At 38.5% G+C, this 15,962-nt stretch overlaps 1 protein-coding gene across 1 annotated transcript; it reads left to right on the plus strand.

Moving 5' to 3' along the window:
- The first annotated feature begins 236 nt into the window (after positions 1–236).
- Positions 237–15,607, plus strand: LOC139738029 (THO complex subunit 5 homolog). Its single transcript, XM_071648694.1, has 16 exons — positions 237–293; positions 1,188–1,325; positions 2,130–2,341; positions 2,747–2,893; positions 3,634–3,748; positions 4,436–4,568; positions 5,112–5,230; positions 6,007–6,106; positions 6,858–6,969; positions 8,095–8,196; positions 8,617–8,828; positions 9,714–9,817; positions 10,567–10,654; positions 12,119–12,234; positions 13,103–13,305; positions 14,411–15,607. The coding sequence occupies exons 1-16, from the start codon at positions 237–239 to the stop codon at positions 14,475–14,477; spliced, it is 2,025 nt and encodes a 674-aa protein (XP_071504795.1). The 3' UTR covers positions 14,478–15,607.
- Positions 15,608–15,962: the final 355 nt, after the last annotated feature.

Consider the following 15,962-nt stretch of genomic DNA (forward strand, 5'->3'; position numbering starts at 1 on the left):
CGCGATACTACCCTGTCATGATCCTGAATGCTACATGTACAGTGTGCAGCCCCATTACGCTATGCGTATGGGGGCTGCTGGTTGCAGCTTAAAACCATGCCCTATGTTCACACATGTCCACTTTCTCTTCATGATGAAATTGAAAAGCAGAAAAACTTCTGCATATGCTTTTTGAAAAAAAAAAAATCAAGTTTAACCTGTCGAGGACGAGTCCCAGTAAAATCAGCCCATCCTCAATGGGTAAAATCAGCGATGTGCAGCAGCGCAACCCACCGAAACATGGGCAGTACCAGGTTCGCTCAATACAGGGCTACTGCATCTATCGGCCTGATCTGACTCAAAAGTTTTGGTCCTTGTGAAGTCTGACATCATTTTACAAATATAAAGAGAAAAATAAAATCAGAATGAACCAGTATCTTAAAAGTGCATCGATATATTCTGAATTATATTCTACTCTGACAGAGTAATGGGTACTCAAATTTTGTCGGCAAACTAACCACTTTGTAGGTATTACCGATTCACTTTCTTTGTGAACTCCACCTTCCACCAGCCTGTGAGCACCTTTTGTGCAAGTGTCCGTAGCATCCCAAGCAGACAGCGTGCAAGCCATGCTATGTACAGAAATCTCCTCCCATGTGCACATGCTCACTCTGAAAATCCCTCAGCTTGCTTGGCTTTCATGCTGTCTACACTTCCTCTGTAAGATATGTGTATTTCTCATGTTGCATTTAGAAAATACTTAGACTTCTAACCACTTTTGATATGTAATTTTGTTTTGGACAGCATTTTTTTTTTCATCATGTTGGAGAGAGACAAGAGCAATATGAAGAGGATGTTGTATGCTGTTAGTAGAATCTAGGTGATGGTTATGGGTTATAACTGGATAGAAGGTTTTGAGAAGTCAGACAAAGCGAACTTAATTTCATCTGAACACAAACTACTTGTATCAGGAGGGTAGCACCTATAAGTTTACACAACAAGTCAAAAGGCAGAGACTAATACATGGTGTACTGTGTGACAGCCATAGTAAGTGATTTCTGACATTAAAGCAAGTAGCTGATTCAGGGACTGTTACAAGTTATTGATATTGACAATACCGGTCTTGGAGGGAGTGATTGATTGTACACAAATAAATGAAAAACCTTTTTTCAGACAGTCATTTATTACCTTGCATTTTGTCTTTTCAGGAAAACTCTCCCTATGATGAAGAGAGAGAGATTGAAGCTCGAGATTGGCAGTCAGACATCAACCTCCACAATCAGACCACATCCAGACTCCGAGAGCTGATGGCTGACATCCACTCTCTCAAGCAGCAGTCAGAAAAAGTAAGTCACTTTAATGTACTTGTTTGTTTCTGTGTTTTCTACCAGCCCAATTTTAGTACAGTCTGATTTTATGGATGAGAGTACAAAGTATGGTTAGATATCTCCCAGAGTTGTTGTAAATGTCATGCACGTTCGGTAGGCCATAAAACTTGTGACAGTTTCCACAATTCAAGAATCACAATATGGGAGCACACTATAGGGTTCCCATTTTACAGGTTCAATTACTTATTTATGGTTGTATCCAAGGAGGTGGGAAGAGACCCACCTCCCTGTTGTATCTGTCCATTTATTTTTTCACAAAAGCTGATCTTCATTGTTGCTATGCTGAAAGCAATTTGTATTTGTGTGATGGTACAACAACAGAGAGTACAGCACAGAGAGAATCTTCTAAATTATATTCTAGATTGAAAGGTAAATTATTGCTATTGATGTTACTATTACAGAAATTTTCAGCATTTTTTAATGATTTGTCAAGTTCATGTTAGGTCAATATTATACTTGGGTACATTGCATACTATCAATATTATTCCATTTCAAACCTTTAATAACTATTTTACAGACAAAATGTATTTTATAGCATGTGATTCTTGGATAGCTTCTGTTATACAGGGGTGATTTTATCATTTGTTTTTATTTAGTTATCTTTTTTTGGTAAACAGGTATGCATTGGTTCTGTAATTGATTTGAATGTTTGTTTACTTGAAAGTTTGGCATGAGCAGTTATGTCACATGCCTTATTTTGGAGTTTTGCGTGATTGGCAAAGTCATTAACTAGACTGCACTCCATGTTTAATCTGTTCCAAGGATGAAGCTGTGAGAGACAAACAGAGAGAGGCGTCGCTTCTCTTTGTCACCCTCAAGAAGCTGAATCGCATCTCTCACCTGAGATGTAAAAAGGCCCGTGATGACACCCAGGGAGCCAAGCAAAGAGTAGACACTCTCCATCTTCAGCTACAGAACCTCTTATATGAAGTCATGCACCTTCAGAAGGAAATTACCAAGTGTCTTGAATTCAAGTGAGTCACTAGTACACTTATAACAATTAACAAGCTGTATAAGGTGACAAACCTAGGGTAAGAGTAATCTTCACTGATCTTCTACGACAGGTTAACTCTGATGTCACATCCTTTAAAGGGAAATGCATTTTGTAGCCTGTGTGGACAGGTAGTCTTTATTGACAGATCCAGCAAATGTGACTCTTCTAGCCTCATGTACCAGGCAGTCGTGGTGATTTTTTTTTTTTTTTCTGCCAAGTAGCAGCAAGAAGAGATGGCTACAAAGTCATATTGACCTGTTTTTGAATACCAAAAGGTTGGAGTAATATTCCCAAATGAAGTAAGTGAGCAGGGATGGTGTGGTAAGCAGGTAGAACAATCTTTGCAGCAAATGTTGATGACTTGTGTTGGTGTGTTTCCTGTCAGGTCCAAGGATGAAGACATTGAGCTGGTGGACGTAGAGACTTTCTACAAGGAAGCTCCATCCAGTATCTCCAAACCAAACATCACCAAGAACAACGAACATAAACAGCAGCTAGCCAGACTGGACTGGGAACTTGAACAGAGAAAAAGGTGTGTTCCCACAGCAGTGAATCTGCTTTACACTGTGTGTGTTTGTGTGTGTGTGTGTGTCAGGGGTGGATCCAGGAATTCCGTAAAGGGGGGGCAAGCAATATTTCTGGTGGTACTTCCGGGTTTCATCTCATGTTTCTCTTATTATTTCTTGATCAATTATCATTTACAAAGGATGTTTTAGCAGCACAATAAAAGCGTGTGTACTCAATTGCTCAATTTTCACTGTGCAATACGAGAGTGTATTGAACAATACACATATATAGGCCAATGTATAAATTCCCTGTGGGCTATTGTTGTTAGTGGTCATGCAATGGCACACTGTATTCTGTCTCATCTGTTGCTTGAAAGCTCGATGAGTGCGCAAACTCTCGTTACAAGTTACATCTATTGTACACTACGCAAGTGCAGGTCACTTTCATTTGTTTTTTCTTCAGTGCAGATTCGACTTCAAAGTCTAGTCGTACTTCTTTTACAGTGTATGCCTTCTCTGGAAAATGACTATAGATGATAACAGTAACAATTATATTGGATGGATATATTTCATGGAATACCAGAGAATATTGTACTCGTTAGGGCCAACATTGCACTCTCTTCAGTTTGTGCAATATTGGCCCTAGTTCGTGCAATCCATGGCATCTCGTTCATTGCCATCCAATATATAATATTCCTTCCTTTTGCATAGAAATTACCTCACAAAGTGTTACTGAAATTTTTGTCATGATTGCTGACTTACCCAGGTTGGCTGAGCAGTACAAGATGAGGCAAGGCAACCGAGATGTCGTTGCCAAGGAGATTCATAAGAAACAGGATTACTTGGAGAGTTTGCTGCCAAGGTTGACCACCATTCTCCAGGTAGCTATAAACTTATTCCAACTTAGCTGAACTAATATCATAAGGATCTATATGTCTTGATTTCAGGTAATTTGCTAATCAACTTTGTCTTCTCAATTGCCAAGCAGTGTCATAACTTCTTCCTTTATTTTTTACACACTGTCTGCAGATAAACACTCCCACCAATTATCAGAGATGTTTTAATGCTATCAGTGAACAGAGATTATTTAACCATCCTATTACAATTTGTATCAAATGTCTCATAATGGACCATCACATTATAAAATGTAATTGAATTTGTCTTACCTACAATGCACCAAGTTTGGGGAAAATTAACCTTCTGTCGGTAGTATAGTGTATGATGTCCATATCTAGGCAATTACCCCCATGCCCCCCCCCCCCCCCCCCCCCCCCCCCCCCTGGCTAAATACTGGTTAGTGATATGGTTAGAGTAAAGATAAGGGTTAGCATTAGGTTGAGGTTTAGAGTTTGGGTGAGGGTGAGGGTTAGGGTTAGGATTAGGATTAAGGTTAGGGTCAGGGCAAGGGTTGGGGGTAATTGCCCAGGGAGTAATTGCCCTAGACTCATGATGACGAGTGTTGCACAAGTAGAAAAAGGTCAATCCCAAAGTAATCTCCATGTAATGACTTTATGTTTATTTGCATTCATTAAACATTTTCACTGACTAGTGTTCTCTATTCCCACCAGAGCACTGTTCCAGTCCAGGAATACCTATCAATGCCGCTAAATGAGATTCGCTCCCAACACCAGCTGGCCAAGCTCCTCCCCAGGCCTTTATACATCCTCTATGTCCAAGCCAACGCCTACCATGAGGCTTGTGGTGAGTCATATCTTTATACTGCCTACACCACTTACTGTGTTAACAACTTTATACTGCTTATATCACTTTCATTGGATTACACTACTCACACAACTTTACACTGCCTACACCACATACACTGTCTACACTACAAGTATTTTCCTTTTGCTGCTGTGTAGAGTGAGCTTGTCCTATACATGCATTACATATAATTGCTCTTTTCAGTGTTTCCTTCTCATTGAAAATGCAATATTCATTCATCACTTCAAATTTCCATTGCAGTGGGTGTTCTCATTATATGTAAAAAACAAAACAAGACAGAATGTTGTGCAAGAAATGAAAATATTTGTTACAAATGAAAATATTTGTTCAGGTATTTTTCTTAAAAACTCATGACACTTTGACTTTTCGAGGGGCATCTTGTTGACTGTACCTAAAATCACTCCAGATATGTTTTTGTGGATATCCTGTTTAAATGTTGTATTCAAATTCTTAGCCAGAAACAGTGTGTTTAACATGAAAGTTGATAGAATGTAATGACATCTAGACCATGTTTGACCACAGATGGCTCCATGACTCTGAAGATTGAAGGTGATGCTGAGACAGCCTTGTCAGCCCTCTCTACATCTAGTATGGTGGATGATGACAGTGACTCCGATAATGAAGACACTTTGTCAGAATCTGTGAGTCTGCCTTCCTGCTAGTAATAGACATCTTTTGTATACTTATCTCATGTTGGTTCTCTTCATTCAATGTTTGTTCCCACTTTTTGTAATCAGCATTTTTGTCAGGTATTTTATCTTATTTTTTTAGCACTTTACCATGCAATGGAGCGAGAGACATTTGTCAAACAGTGAATCAATGAATTATGATTTCTTGTTATTTAAGGTCAACTCTTAGCAGCTAAGTGAAGTAGTATATGTGTGATTTAGTTATTCAGAATGAAGCAATTATATTATAAGGTCAAAGGTTAATTTTTTTTTTTACATTACACACAGTAATTGCATAAAACTGATGAAATACAAACTGATTTGCTAATATGGTAAAGTGTAAAGGAAATCTGAAATGTCGAATTTAGAAACACTCGTTGAAATTGTATGTCAAAATGTTAGTCTGCAATTCCATTTCTAATTACAATCATATGAAATGAGACATATGTGAATTTCATGAGAATACAAGACATGAAGGATATGGTGAAGATCCCTGATGAGCAGTAGCTTGTGGATGGAGATTTCAAACAGGATTCATTTTTGGGATATACTGAATTTAACATGTCATCATTTTCGTGGTAACAACTTTTCCTACCCTTCAGAATACCCAGAGTATGCTTAGTAGAAGACATAATTTGTAATAGAGAATTAGATGCAGAAAATACAGTTTGATGACAAACTCTAATATATGCATTTATTATTAAGATTTATATGTATGTATGTATGTATGCATGTATGTATGATTGTAGAAGCGAAGGAGAAAGACCATAGGTGACAAGCTAGAGGAGCAAAGAGAGAAGATCCTAGCAGCACACCCACTACAAGTCATCATGACTCTCAGATTTAAAGGTAATATTCACTCATCCTACGTTTTACAGTTCTGCAGTGGAACAAACAATAAATGGATGTTGCATTGCTTATTACTTTGCCTAGAGAAAGCAAATGTGAATGGAATTTAGCGATAACGTTTGTTGGAAGCACCAGTATCCTAATACTAAGCTGGAGTGTCAAAATTATTATTTCTTTTTAAATGGAACAATAACAAAAGAGAAGTAGGCACTCCTCAACATTAATATTTAGTAGAATAGGAAAAGGCAGAGCAGTAAAAGACAAATGGAGAGAATTTGTATTCCAACTATAGGGAAGCAGTGGAGTACCTCATATTAATGTGGCGTAGAGACCCTGAAGCACGTGGGAACCATTCCACAGACTGAAAACTAAAGGAGTAAGGTGTAGGAGATGATCATTAGAGATGGGGAACTGTGTACCGATTAGTGAAGCTTTGAGCAGAGCAAAGTAACACCAAAAGAAAAAAAAAAAAAGAAAAAAAAATCTTCATTGTGAAGGACTAGAAGACAAGGTGAATGTTTTGCCACATTCAAGAAGAACCATTGAAATAAAGCAATCACAATAATTTCTGTTTCTCATATCCATAATGCTCAGTTCAAAGGAAGAGATGCTCAGGAAAAATTGAAATTGAGAGGTTTAATTTTCGTTCACAGAGTTTGATTGGGTATTCCTGGCCTTGTGGATATGTTTGCCTCATAGTGAACTTAAGATGGTTTGAAGTCTGTTGTCATGTTGTCATGTTCTCTTTCAGGTGGCACTCTCCTCACTCTGACCTTCAACTACCTGATTGTCCTCCAGATCATCACAGTGGGTGTCCACTGTAAGCTGGGAGGCACAGTGTCACAGGTCGCCAACTCTGCTGGGTAGGCTACACAGAGACATTAGCAAACTTTAGCTCTGTGACATGAATGCTAAGACAACACTAATTAGGCCAAAAATGGTGTTCCGCACATGCATGGGACAGCCATTTCCATTGTCCAACCTGGGAGGCTGCATGGTCTTAGTTTTCATGTTGCAGATCTGAAGCTCCCTATTTTCACAATGTAGACATCATCACATCATTACACAACACATGACTGGATAAGTATGGTTCTGTTCACATTAGACACTTGATGTGGTTTGGGCAGATAGACTTGTGCTTTGTGCAAATTTCATCAAACATGAGCTGCTGCACTGAGAAACATGTTTCCTGTGCATACTGCAATATGGCACCAGAATCTAAGAAATCTTCAAATTGGTGTATTTTGATTCATCTGGCTTGAAAGTGCTGAGGTTGCTACTCCCGGACAAGGCACCCAATTGCCATCTTTACACAACGTGACACAACCCATCATTAAAGATGAGATGTTTTCAATAGGTGAGATGTGGCATTACCTAGGTAGTGTTTTGTGGAAATCTGCAAAACTTGTCTTGATTTCATTGGTTGGTGAAATGAAGTGTAAGTTGCAAATTCATTTATGTTGAAAAGCGAGGACTTTATTTTCATCTCATAATGATAATTTAGATTCAGGTTCAAAGTGGTTGATTTGATTGTGTACTAAGCATTCCTATCATGTCCCAGGCATAACATTTTTCTATTGTAGTTGATGCTTGAGTATTAGGAATGCACCAGAATACATGTGAAATGCCATCAAAGCAAGCAAAGTGTAAACTGAGTCCAATTTTTTAGCAGAATAACATTAAGCGTGAAAACATGTTGAGGCATTATGCCTTTTGTAGTACCCGTGCAAGCTACATATTTGGCGTCGTTGATGCTTTTGTGAACTTTGCAAGTCAACTTATATTCGCAACTAGCAGCTCATGAAAATATTGTCTCCTGTAAAAAAGATTCATTGTTTATCATCTCCAAGTTGGGAATTACTCATTTCTTGAGAGGGAGAGTACTTAATTCTCATTCTGTCAATGTGCTTCTCAAATGCAAACTTATCTTGCAAGTTCAAGATTTCAGTATGTTTTACTCAAGAAACATATTCACCCTTTCCTTTCAGTGACCTGTTATCATCAACCAACCTACTGAGCCACCTGTACCCAGGGGATGATGGGAAGGATTCTCCCAGTGCTACAAATGCCTACCAGCTGGGCAAGATAGGGTGAGAGTTATATTGTAAGAAGTATTAGGGATAGTATGATTGGCTGCGTCACATGTGTCTGTAGAGCGGGGATTGTTTCATTGAACAGCCTGACATGTACATGTACCTGGTATGTGCTTTAGGTGCAGGGAAATATATTTCTGTCAAAGAAAGAGAAAAAAATGATATAATAATGTTTTCAAAAATCAGTAGAGTAAATGTGCATGTCATCAGTGAGCTAGCCCGATCCTCTGTTCAAAAAAGTGAACTTAACTGTATGAGATATCAACCATTTTAATCGTAATCTTCCCACACTGTGTCAAAGTGATATCTCATGTATCACCACTGGGTGTTAGAAGCCATCAACAGCTGCATAGTCTTTTATATTTCACCTAATGATGAGATTCATCAGATCTAGCATGAACTGTGGTCTCTTCACAGGATGGAATCTCTCAGTGCCTACATCAGCCGAGTAGGACACCCCTACCGCTGGGCCCAGTGGCTAGGGGGACTGGACTTCCTGCCATCTGATGATGGTCAAGCTGTGAAAGCTACATCTACAGTGAGTGCCAGTCACATGGAGGCAACGGTCAAGGCTCTCAAAGCAAGGGTCAAGGCTCGTCTGGCTCTCAACCAACAGCTTCTCTCTCTAGGTGAGAGTCCATTTTCTCTTCCTTTCTAGACTTTTGGCTTCATGTGGCTTTGTGTTGTACAGTGAATGTATTTCATATTTGTGTGTGTGTGTGTGTGTGTGTGTGTGTGTGTGTGTGCTCTATCTTATCAGTCCTCTGCAGTCTTTTATTCAAAAATGTGTTTTTATGCATGAATGTCGACAGTATTATGTGTTATATATTGCTCTTTTTTTTTGTCTCCTTTCGAGTTGTGCATGTAGACCAGTGTTTCCAAATTGAAATGCTCAGAAAAGATGTTCCCTCTGGTAATGCAAAGTCATTTTATTTTGTATCCAAGGTGGTAAATCTCTATTTTTTCTCTTGAAAAGTGATAACACTTCTTACTTCATGAGTGTAGTGCTCAATCATGATTTAAAACACTGGTGAATTGTTTGTCTTACTAGTCTTCACTCACAAACTATATGGCATATAGAGTAACTGTTGCAATGGAGAGATTAGAGAAATAAAGTTAGCTGTCTGTTAGGTTTGTTAAGTTGGAACAAGTATTCCCTATGCTGTTTAGAAGAAAAAACTTCAATGGAAGATGTAAACAAAATAGTGTGCTGTTCTTACATCACAGCTGATTATTAACTTACCCTAAAATGGCTGCTGTCTTCAGTCACTCCCAACATGAAGGAGACAAAATGATGTAAGTAATTCTATCTAAGGTTATTGGTGAGTCTGATGGATTGACCTATTAGGTGTAAGTCATAACAAAAATTATTGTTTCATCAGACATATGAAAATGATTGCTTAAGGGAGAGAGCATTTAGCAATTGTGATGTACAGCAAATTGCAAGAAATGATGAAGTAGATAAGATTGCATTGTCTTCATCTTTGCCTCTCTGCCAATGAATGGGTTTACAGAGAAACACAACTTACAGGTTCCAGCAGCATCCATTAACCTGTTTCCTACCAAGGTCTGTTCCATCCTCAAGTCTTGGACTAAACTCACATATGATGACTTTCAGGTGAGCTCGAGAAACTTGTGAGCTTCTCTTCACCACTTGATGTACTCAACAAAGTATGGATATGCTGTGATGATGGATTAGCATATTGGTTATGATATGAAGAACTAAAGTTTCATTTGAAGGTCCCTGGTAATTTTTACTTTCACGAATGCTCATGGAAAGCTTTTATGTTTTGTAAAGATGTTTTGTTAAGATTGTTGATAACTCCCTGTCAGGCAAATGAATGGTGTTAAAAGCAAATTTTGGCAATGCTGTTAAAAGTGTTATTGAGTGTAGCTGAAAGTTATCAGTAGTGAGAGTGAGATACCTCTCTTGGTACACCATACCAATGTCACTCTCTGTGTCCTTTTGTTTTTCCCAGTTACTAAGCTCTTGCGGAGACCGTTCTAAGTTTATTAAAATGAAACTCATGCTTGCGTTTGTTTGTTTGTTTTCATGAGCTGCACATTGAAATGATTTTGATACTCAAGAGTCACATAACTTAGGATAGTTGTGATTGATTCAAGGACTACCAACCAATCCTGAGTCACTGCTGGAATGCAGTTGAAAGTAAATTTGGCAGGCTCTTCAAATATCCACTTGAATACTCCAGCAAATCTAACAGGGTGTAACTTAGTCTTTAAGATAAAAGATGTTCAGCTCATGTCATTTGTGCATACTGGTACTCATTCATGTATAGGTATTACACAAACTCTTCTGTCTACCGTTGATGAAGGAGATTGATAAGAAGGCTTGTTATTCTGTTCTAGGCTCTACCGTTCATGAGAGGTCATCCATCGGCCACTCTCCTTCAGGATTCTCACTCAGTCTTCCAGACATACATGGAGAGAGGATCAGGTAAGGGAGAACTCATTTATCATCTCCATTCTTTTCTTCTAATCTGTGATTTTCTTTACTCCTTAGATGCAAGAGTAGTAGGGCAGATATGTAGCAAAATTTGGTCGAGATGCTCACATCCGGCGGAAAGTATGAAATTTTGCATATAGGGGTATTTTGGGGTGCTGATTTCAAATATTGCCGGATCCAAGAGATCTGACCCCGGGGTCGGCCGCCATTTTGAATTCAAATATGGCCCCCATCACAAAACAAATTGAAAGATCCCTATCTTCAGTTCTGAATGACCTGTGGCACCAAAATTTGGTACACATGAGTGTTTTGACATACTGAATTTGATGACAGATTGATTTGAAGTGTCTGACAAACATCGAATGGCTGCCATTTTGAATTCCGATATGGCCACCTCGACGAAATATTCAAAATACCTATCTCGATTTCTAAGTGGTGAGTGACGTTGAAATTAGGTGTAAACAAGTATTTTAACATACTGAGTTAAAATATTAACTAATGAGATGTGCCTGACAAACGCAATGCCTGCTATTTTGAATTCCAATGTGGCTACGAAGACAAACATCACGACTAACATTCGCGGGCATGTCAAAAAGTGCAGCAAAAAGGAAGCATAATGCACCTTTCACTGACGTCACAATGTAAATACAGCAGCGCGCACTCAATGAGTTACAAACGCACGCTCAATCAGGCAGCCTAATTTACAAACCCGAGATAGAGATTTTCAACACTCCAACATGGCAACTATGTATAAAAATTCAAATTGGCTGCCATGCAGCTTGTCAGACATATCAAATAAGTCTGTTATTGAAGTCATCATATCACCATGCTTTTATGCATCAAATTCCAATAGCTTATGTCATTCAGAACTGAAGATAGGGATCTTTGACGGCGGCCATATTGGAAATTCAAAATGGCAGCCGACCCCGTGGCCAGATCTCTTGGATCCGGCAATTTTTGAAATCAGCGCCTCAAAATACCCCTATGTGCAAAATTTCATACTTTCCGCCGGATGTGAGCATCTTTTTCACATATCTGCCCCACTAGAGTATCTATGCATGCTTTTGAAATCGGTAGCTTATTCCTTGCACTTTACATGTTATTATGAGCAAATGAGAAATTTCTCTGCCTACAATGGATTCCTATATCTAAAGTGAAAGTTATGATTTCCTAGGTTGTATAAATCCTGTCTTGTGCCAATGATTCCAACCTTATTGCAATAAAGCATGTATTACTGAATAAACAGGAAATGTCAGAGCCTTACAATTAAAGAAAAGTTAAAGGAGGGGGGGGGGGGGGGATACTTAACCAAGTTTGTCATAACTTTTAACTGTATAGTGTTACATTATTAATGTGAAATCTGTTGTATGGCAGTGTCCAGCATGAAACATGATGAAGATCCCCCGCATATGCTCTATCATAATGTAATGATATGTTCACGTTCTGCTGCCTCAGCTCAACTGCAAGCCGTGATTCTGCTTGGGTTGGATTACCCTGCTCAGCCTGCACACTTCATCCTCAACCTAACATGGCAAGGACAACACAGTGCCACTAATAACTCTCACATACGGGTAAGTCTCATAGAAAGAACCCTCTGTCTTTACTTTCCTTCCTTCACCCTTCATCACTCAAAATAAATCAAATATAGAGGTCACCGCTCTTACTGGACCAAAATTGATCATATGAAAATAAGAACTAAGAGAAATGTAATTTAGTCATTATTGACAGGTTTGAATATGCCACAGCAGATGTCCAAATAGTGTTTTGGTCAAAATCAGGCTGGTATTTTACTGACAGTCAGTGTTCTCTGCCTTGTGCCAGGCCTTAAAGTTCTTTTTTTCCTTTCAACCTGTTAAAGACCAGTCCCGAATATTCTCAGGCAGGTGTTTATGGGACATACATGTTATAGTGAAATCAGTTTGTCCTCAACAGGTTAAAGGAACATATTGTCTCTGGTCGACAAGACCTTGTATCTCAACTTTGTGAAAATCACCTCATTTTTGTATCAATTGTCACATAATCAGCTTAATGTATCTGTCTTATGTCCCCCTCCTCCCCCCCCCCCCAAAAAAAAAAAATGAAGCCACCAGAACATTATCCAAGAAAATGAGATGCTATTTGTTATACGGTATTTCTTTGGCTGCCTTCTTCTTTTGCTCGCTGGAACAGCAATATACATAAAGTCAGTTTGCTATAAAGCTACAATCTATCCTTTTGCATTTGTCTTTTTTGATATTTGATATCATAAATTAGAGATTATGAATAAAATATCAGTAATTAGCATGACAGAATCGTGTTTTGATAGTTATATTCAAGTCTGTTGCATTGTTAGGAACGCTTTCATTCTGTAAAGAAGGAGAGCAATTTCTGCAGCTCTAGTTTGTGATGATTTCCCCAAATGTGGCTTATCATCTCTCTATATCACATGTCGTACCCCAGGATATGGAGGCTGAGGTGAATATCCACTTTGGTGAGCTGATTGGCAAAAACACAGTCAACCATCTCTTGACCAACCAGCTCCAACGGCTTCTCATGTGTCTGGACGTCTTCCTGGAGACTCAGGGAGGCCGTAGACGGGACCGGACCGCATCCCATCAACAAGGAGAATTTGTAGCAGAAAAGATGTACACCAGGATGACCAGGTAATTATTTGCCTTTTTCTCAACCTGTAGATTTCTTAACTTACTGAATTTGTATCCTAAAATAGTACCATGTAGCCATTTGTAGGACATAACATGAATTGTTAGTACAAAGCAAGTATCAAGAGCACAAAAGCACTCCATAGTCATGTCATTTAAGATTATATTCCACATACTAAGAATCTTGCTATAGGATTGGTCAAGAGCTGATCATGTGATAAAGCATAGTTTTGCCCATCACATCACCTGAGAAGAAAAGTTTGTTACACTCTATGATGATAGTCATTTTGTTTCGCTGATCTCTTAGTCCACACAGTCCTAACGTGTGATGTAACTTACAATTTTGAGTACGCGCGAAATAAAAGTGTGCTGCACTGTGGTCTATCATTTGACCTGGGTCAAGTGATAGACCACAGTGCAACGCACTTTGATTTCGGTGCCATGCGCAGGGCGTGGGAGCAAATTCGTTTTGTCATCTATGCACATACGTCTTAAGTAAACTACGTAGCCTATATTAAGCCCTGATGATACCTAAAGACAGCTAAAACGGTTTCAGATGTGGAATGAAATGGGAATATATAGGACCCTAGATGTGGAATATAAGACAAATAATCAATTTTTAGTTTCAGGCAACGAGACAAACTATCACTTCCTCGGCGATCTGAATGTGTACACTATCTTTCCTCCGCTGCGCTTCTGAAAGATAGCTACATCCAGATTGCCTCGGAAGTGATAGTTTGTCCCATCAACTTCTCCAACCTTGATTATTTGCTTAATGATTGCCATTTACTCCTGAAACTCAGTGTTGTGAGAACAAAGTGTAGCAGATTTAATTCTTCCTCTAGTTTGTTTGCTTTGTTTTTCAAACGTCTACTTGCTGGTTAAACTTACTACAAGTCATTGCATGAATCAGCAATGCATTATTATGCCTCCCGTAAAAATACATGCCCTTGAAATAGTAGTAGTAGTAGTAGTAGTAGTAGTAGTTAGTCTAGTAGTAGTAAAAATACAGGAATAATAGGTAGAAGTAATTTGTTATAGAGGATGGTGTGCTATTAAATGTGTTTTCTTGTTAACTATTTACACTGTCATCTGTTCACACTTACAGAGGGAGGAATCGATCCAAGCCATACAAGTATAACTCACTGCAGGGATACTTCATGCAACGCCGATGATGATGAGCTGTCTCTTCCATGGCCAAGCAGCAAATCTTCTCATCATACTCTTCTTCAACCTGTACCAACTAGAAGTATTGTGAACAGTTTCACTATTTATAGGGTTTTATTAAAGATGTGAATACAACTGTTAAATGATTCAAGAAGTCATAAGGACAAGATGGTGCCGAGACAAAAAATCACTTGTTCCACTGGATATTGTAACGGGTGCTGCCTTCAAATAATCAATCAGCAGCTTAGAACTAGTGTATTGTTAAAGTGAAAATTTTTGTGAATTTCGCACAACCTGAAGCTACCACAAACTAAAAGTATGCAAATATTTTAGCATGCCATATGTTCAAGTAATCAATGTTGTAATTCCATGGAATTAAAAAGATGGGAAGTCATTTTACCCAGCCAAGTGGGGAAAAAAAAGTACTGTCACAAAAGTATCCACTTTTACAGTATGTCCTTACATTGCACTCAACCTGTGCTGCAGTGTGGACACCGAGGATCATCAGCTACATCCAAGAACTCTGTTCATGTATTTTGGATGTTATGGTTGTTTGTCATATTCATTCAATGTTTTCTATCAGCTAGACTTTGGTATATAGTGATGAGCAGTTACTTGGAGAACTCCTGTGACAGGATGATCAGAAGTACATACTGATGATTTTATCTTAGAATTAAGAACAGTTGTGTTTTATCCAAGTACTTTTTTATGCTGATTATATGAAATCTAATAGTTTAAATACTCCACATCTCTCAGCAGGTGTTGGAATAAACAGAATAAACATCTTTAACACGATGTATGTGTAGGAATAAATGAAGGGGGACTGGAGTGTAATGTACTGAAAGTGGTGGATTTATCAATTGGTTTCCTGCTTTACTTGTTCACTGTGTTTTTTTAATTCTGTTTAATAATGGTACTGTGTTGATATTTCAAAACCAATTTCACCATGAAAGAAAAGTCAACTTTTCATGTCGAAGTGCACTGCCACTAGAGGTCTCTATGACAGTGAGACCAGCCTTACTTGTTTTCTTCTCTTTGTTATGTTTGGGCTGAAGGCCAGAGATCGCCAACTGAACATGGTCTGGTTCTTCATATCTAGGGATAGACTGTAGCAAACATGTTATCTCTTGATGGATTGGGCAGCTAAGATTCAAGGAATGCTTATATTTATGTTTGTTTTTTGTTTTGTTTTGTTTTTTTTTTTGGAAGGGGGGGGGGGGAGGGGGTGGGCAATTCATTTCTATTTTGAGCCATCAAAAGTATAAATTTCAAAGATTTTAATGGCCCAGCCACCAGAGATAAAAAGTAAGGCGCAAATTCACAAAGGTGGTTCAAATTTAAGCCATGGCTTATGCAAATTTCTTCTGCATAAATACAATTGACAGATTGCATACACCTACAGATGTCAAGTAACATTAATGTGCATTGATACCCGCATGTCAAAGGTAGACCTATTTCATGCTTATTTTAGACCATGGTCTAAATTTGTACCA

Source organism: Diadema antillarum, unplaced genomic scaffold (genome assembly GCF_040938485.1).
Source record: "Diadema antillarum isolate AM-2024a unplaced genomic scaffold, OU_Dant_1.0 seq00000719_RagTag, whole genome shotgun sequence".
Lineage (NCBI taxonomy): Eukaryota > Metazoa > Echinodermata > Echinoidea > Diadematoida > Diadematidae > Diadema > Diadema antillarum.

What these genes read in the sequence shown, in the direction of transcription:
- LOC139738029 (XM_071648694.1), top strand. Translation starts at nt 237, where the DNA reads ATGGGTAAAATCAGCGATGTGCAGCAGCGCAACCCACCGAAACATGGG. An exon ending in GGTTGACCACCATTCTCCAG is followed by an intron (nt 3,749 to 4,435) that starts GTAGCTATAAAC and finishes TATTCCCACCAG; the next exon opens with AGCACTGTTCCAGTCCAGGA. An exon ending in TACCAGCTGGGCAAGATAGG is followed by an intron (nt 8,197 to 8,616) that starts GTGAGAGTTATA and finishes GTCTCTTCACAG; the next exon opens with GATGGAATCTCTCAGTGCCT.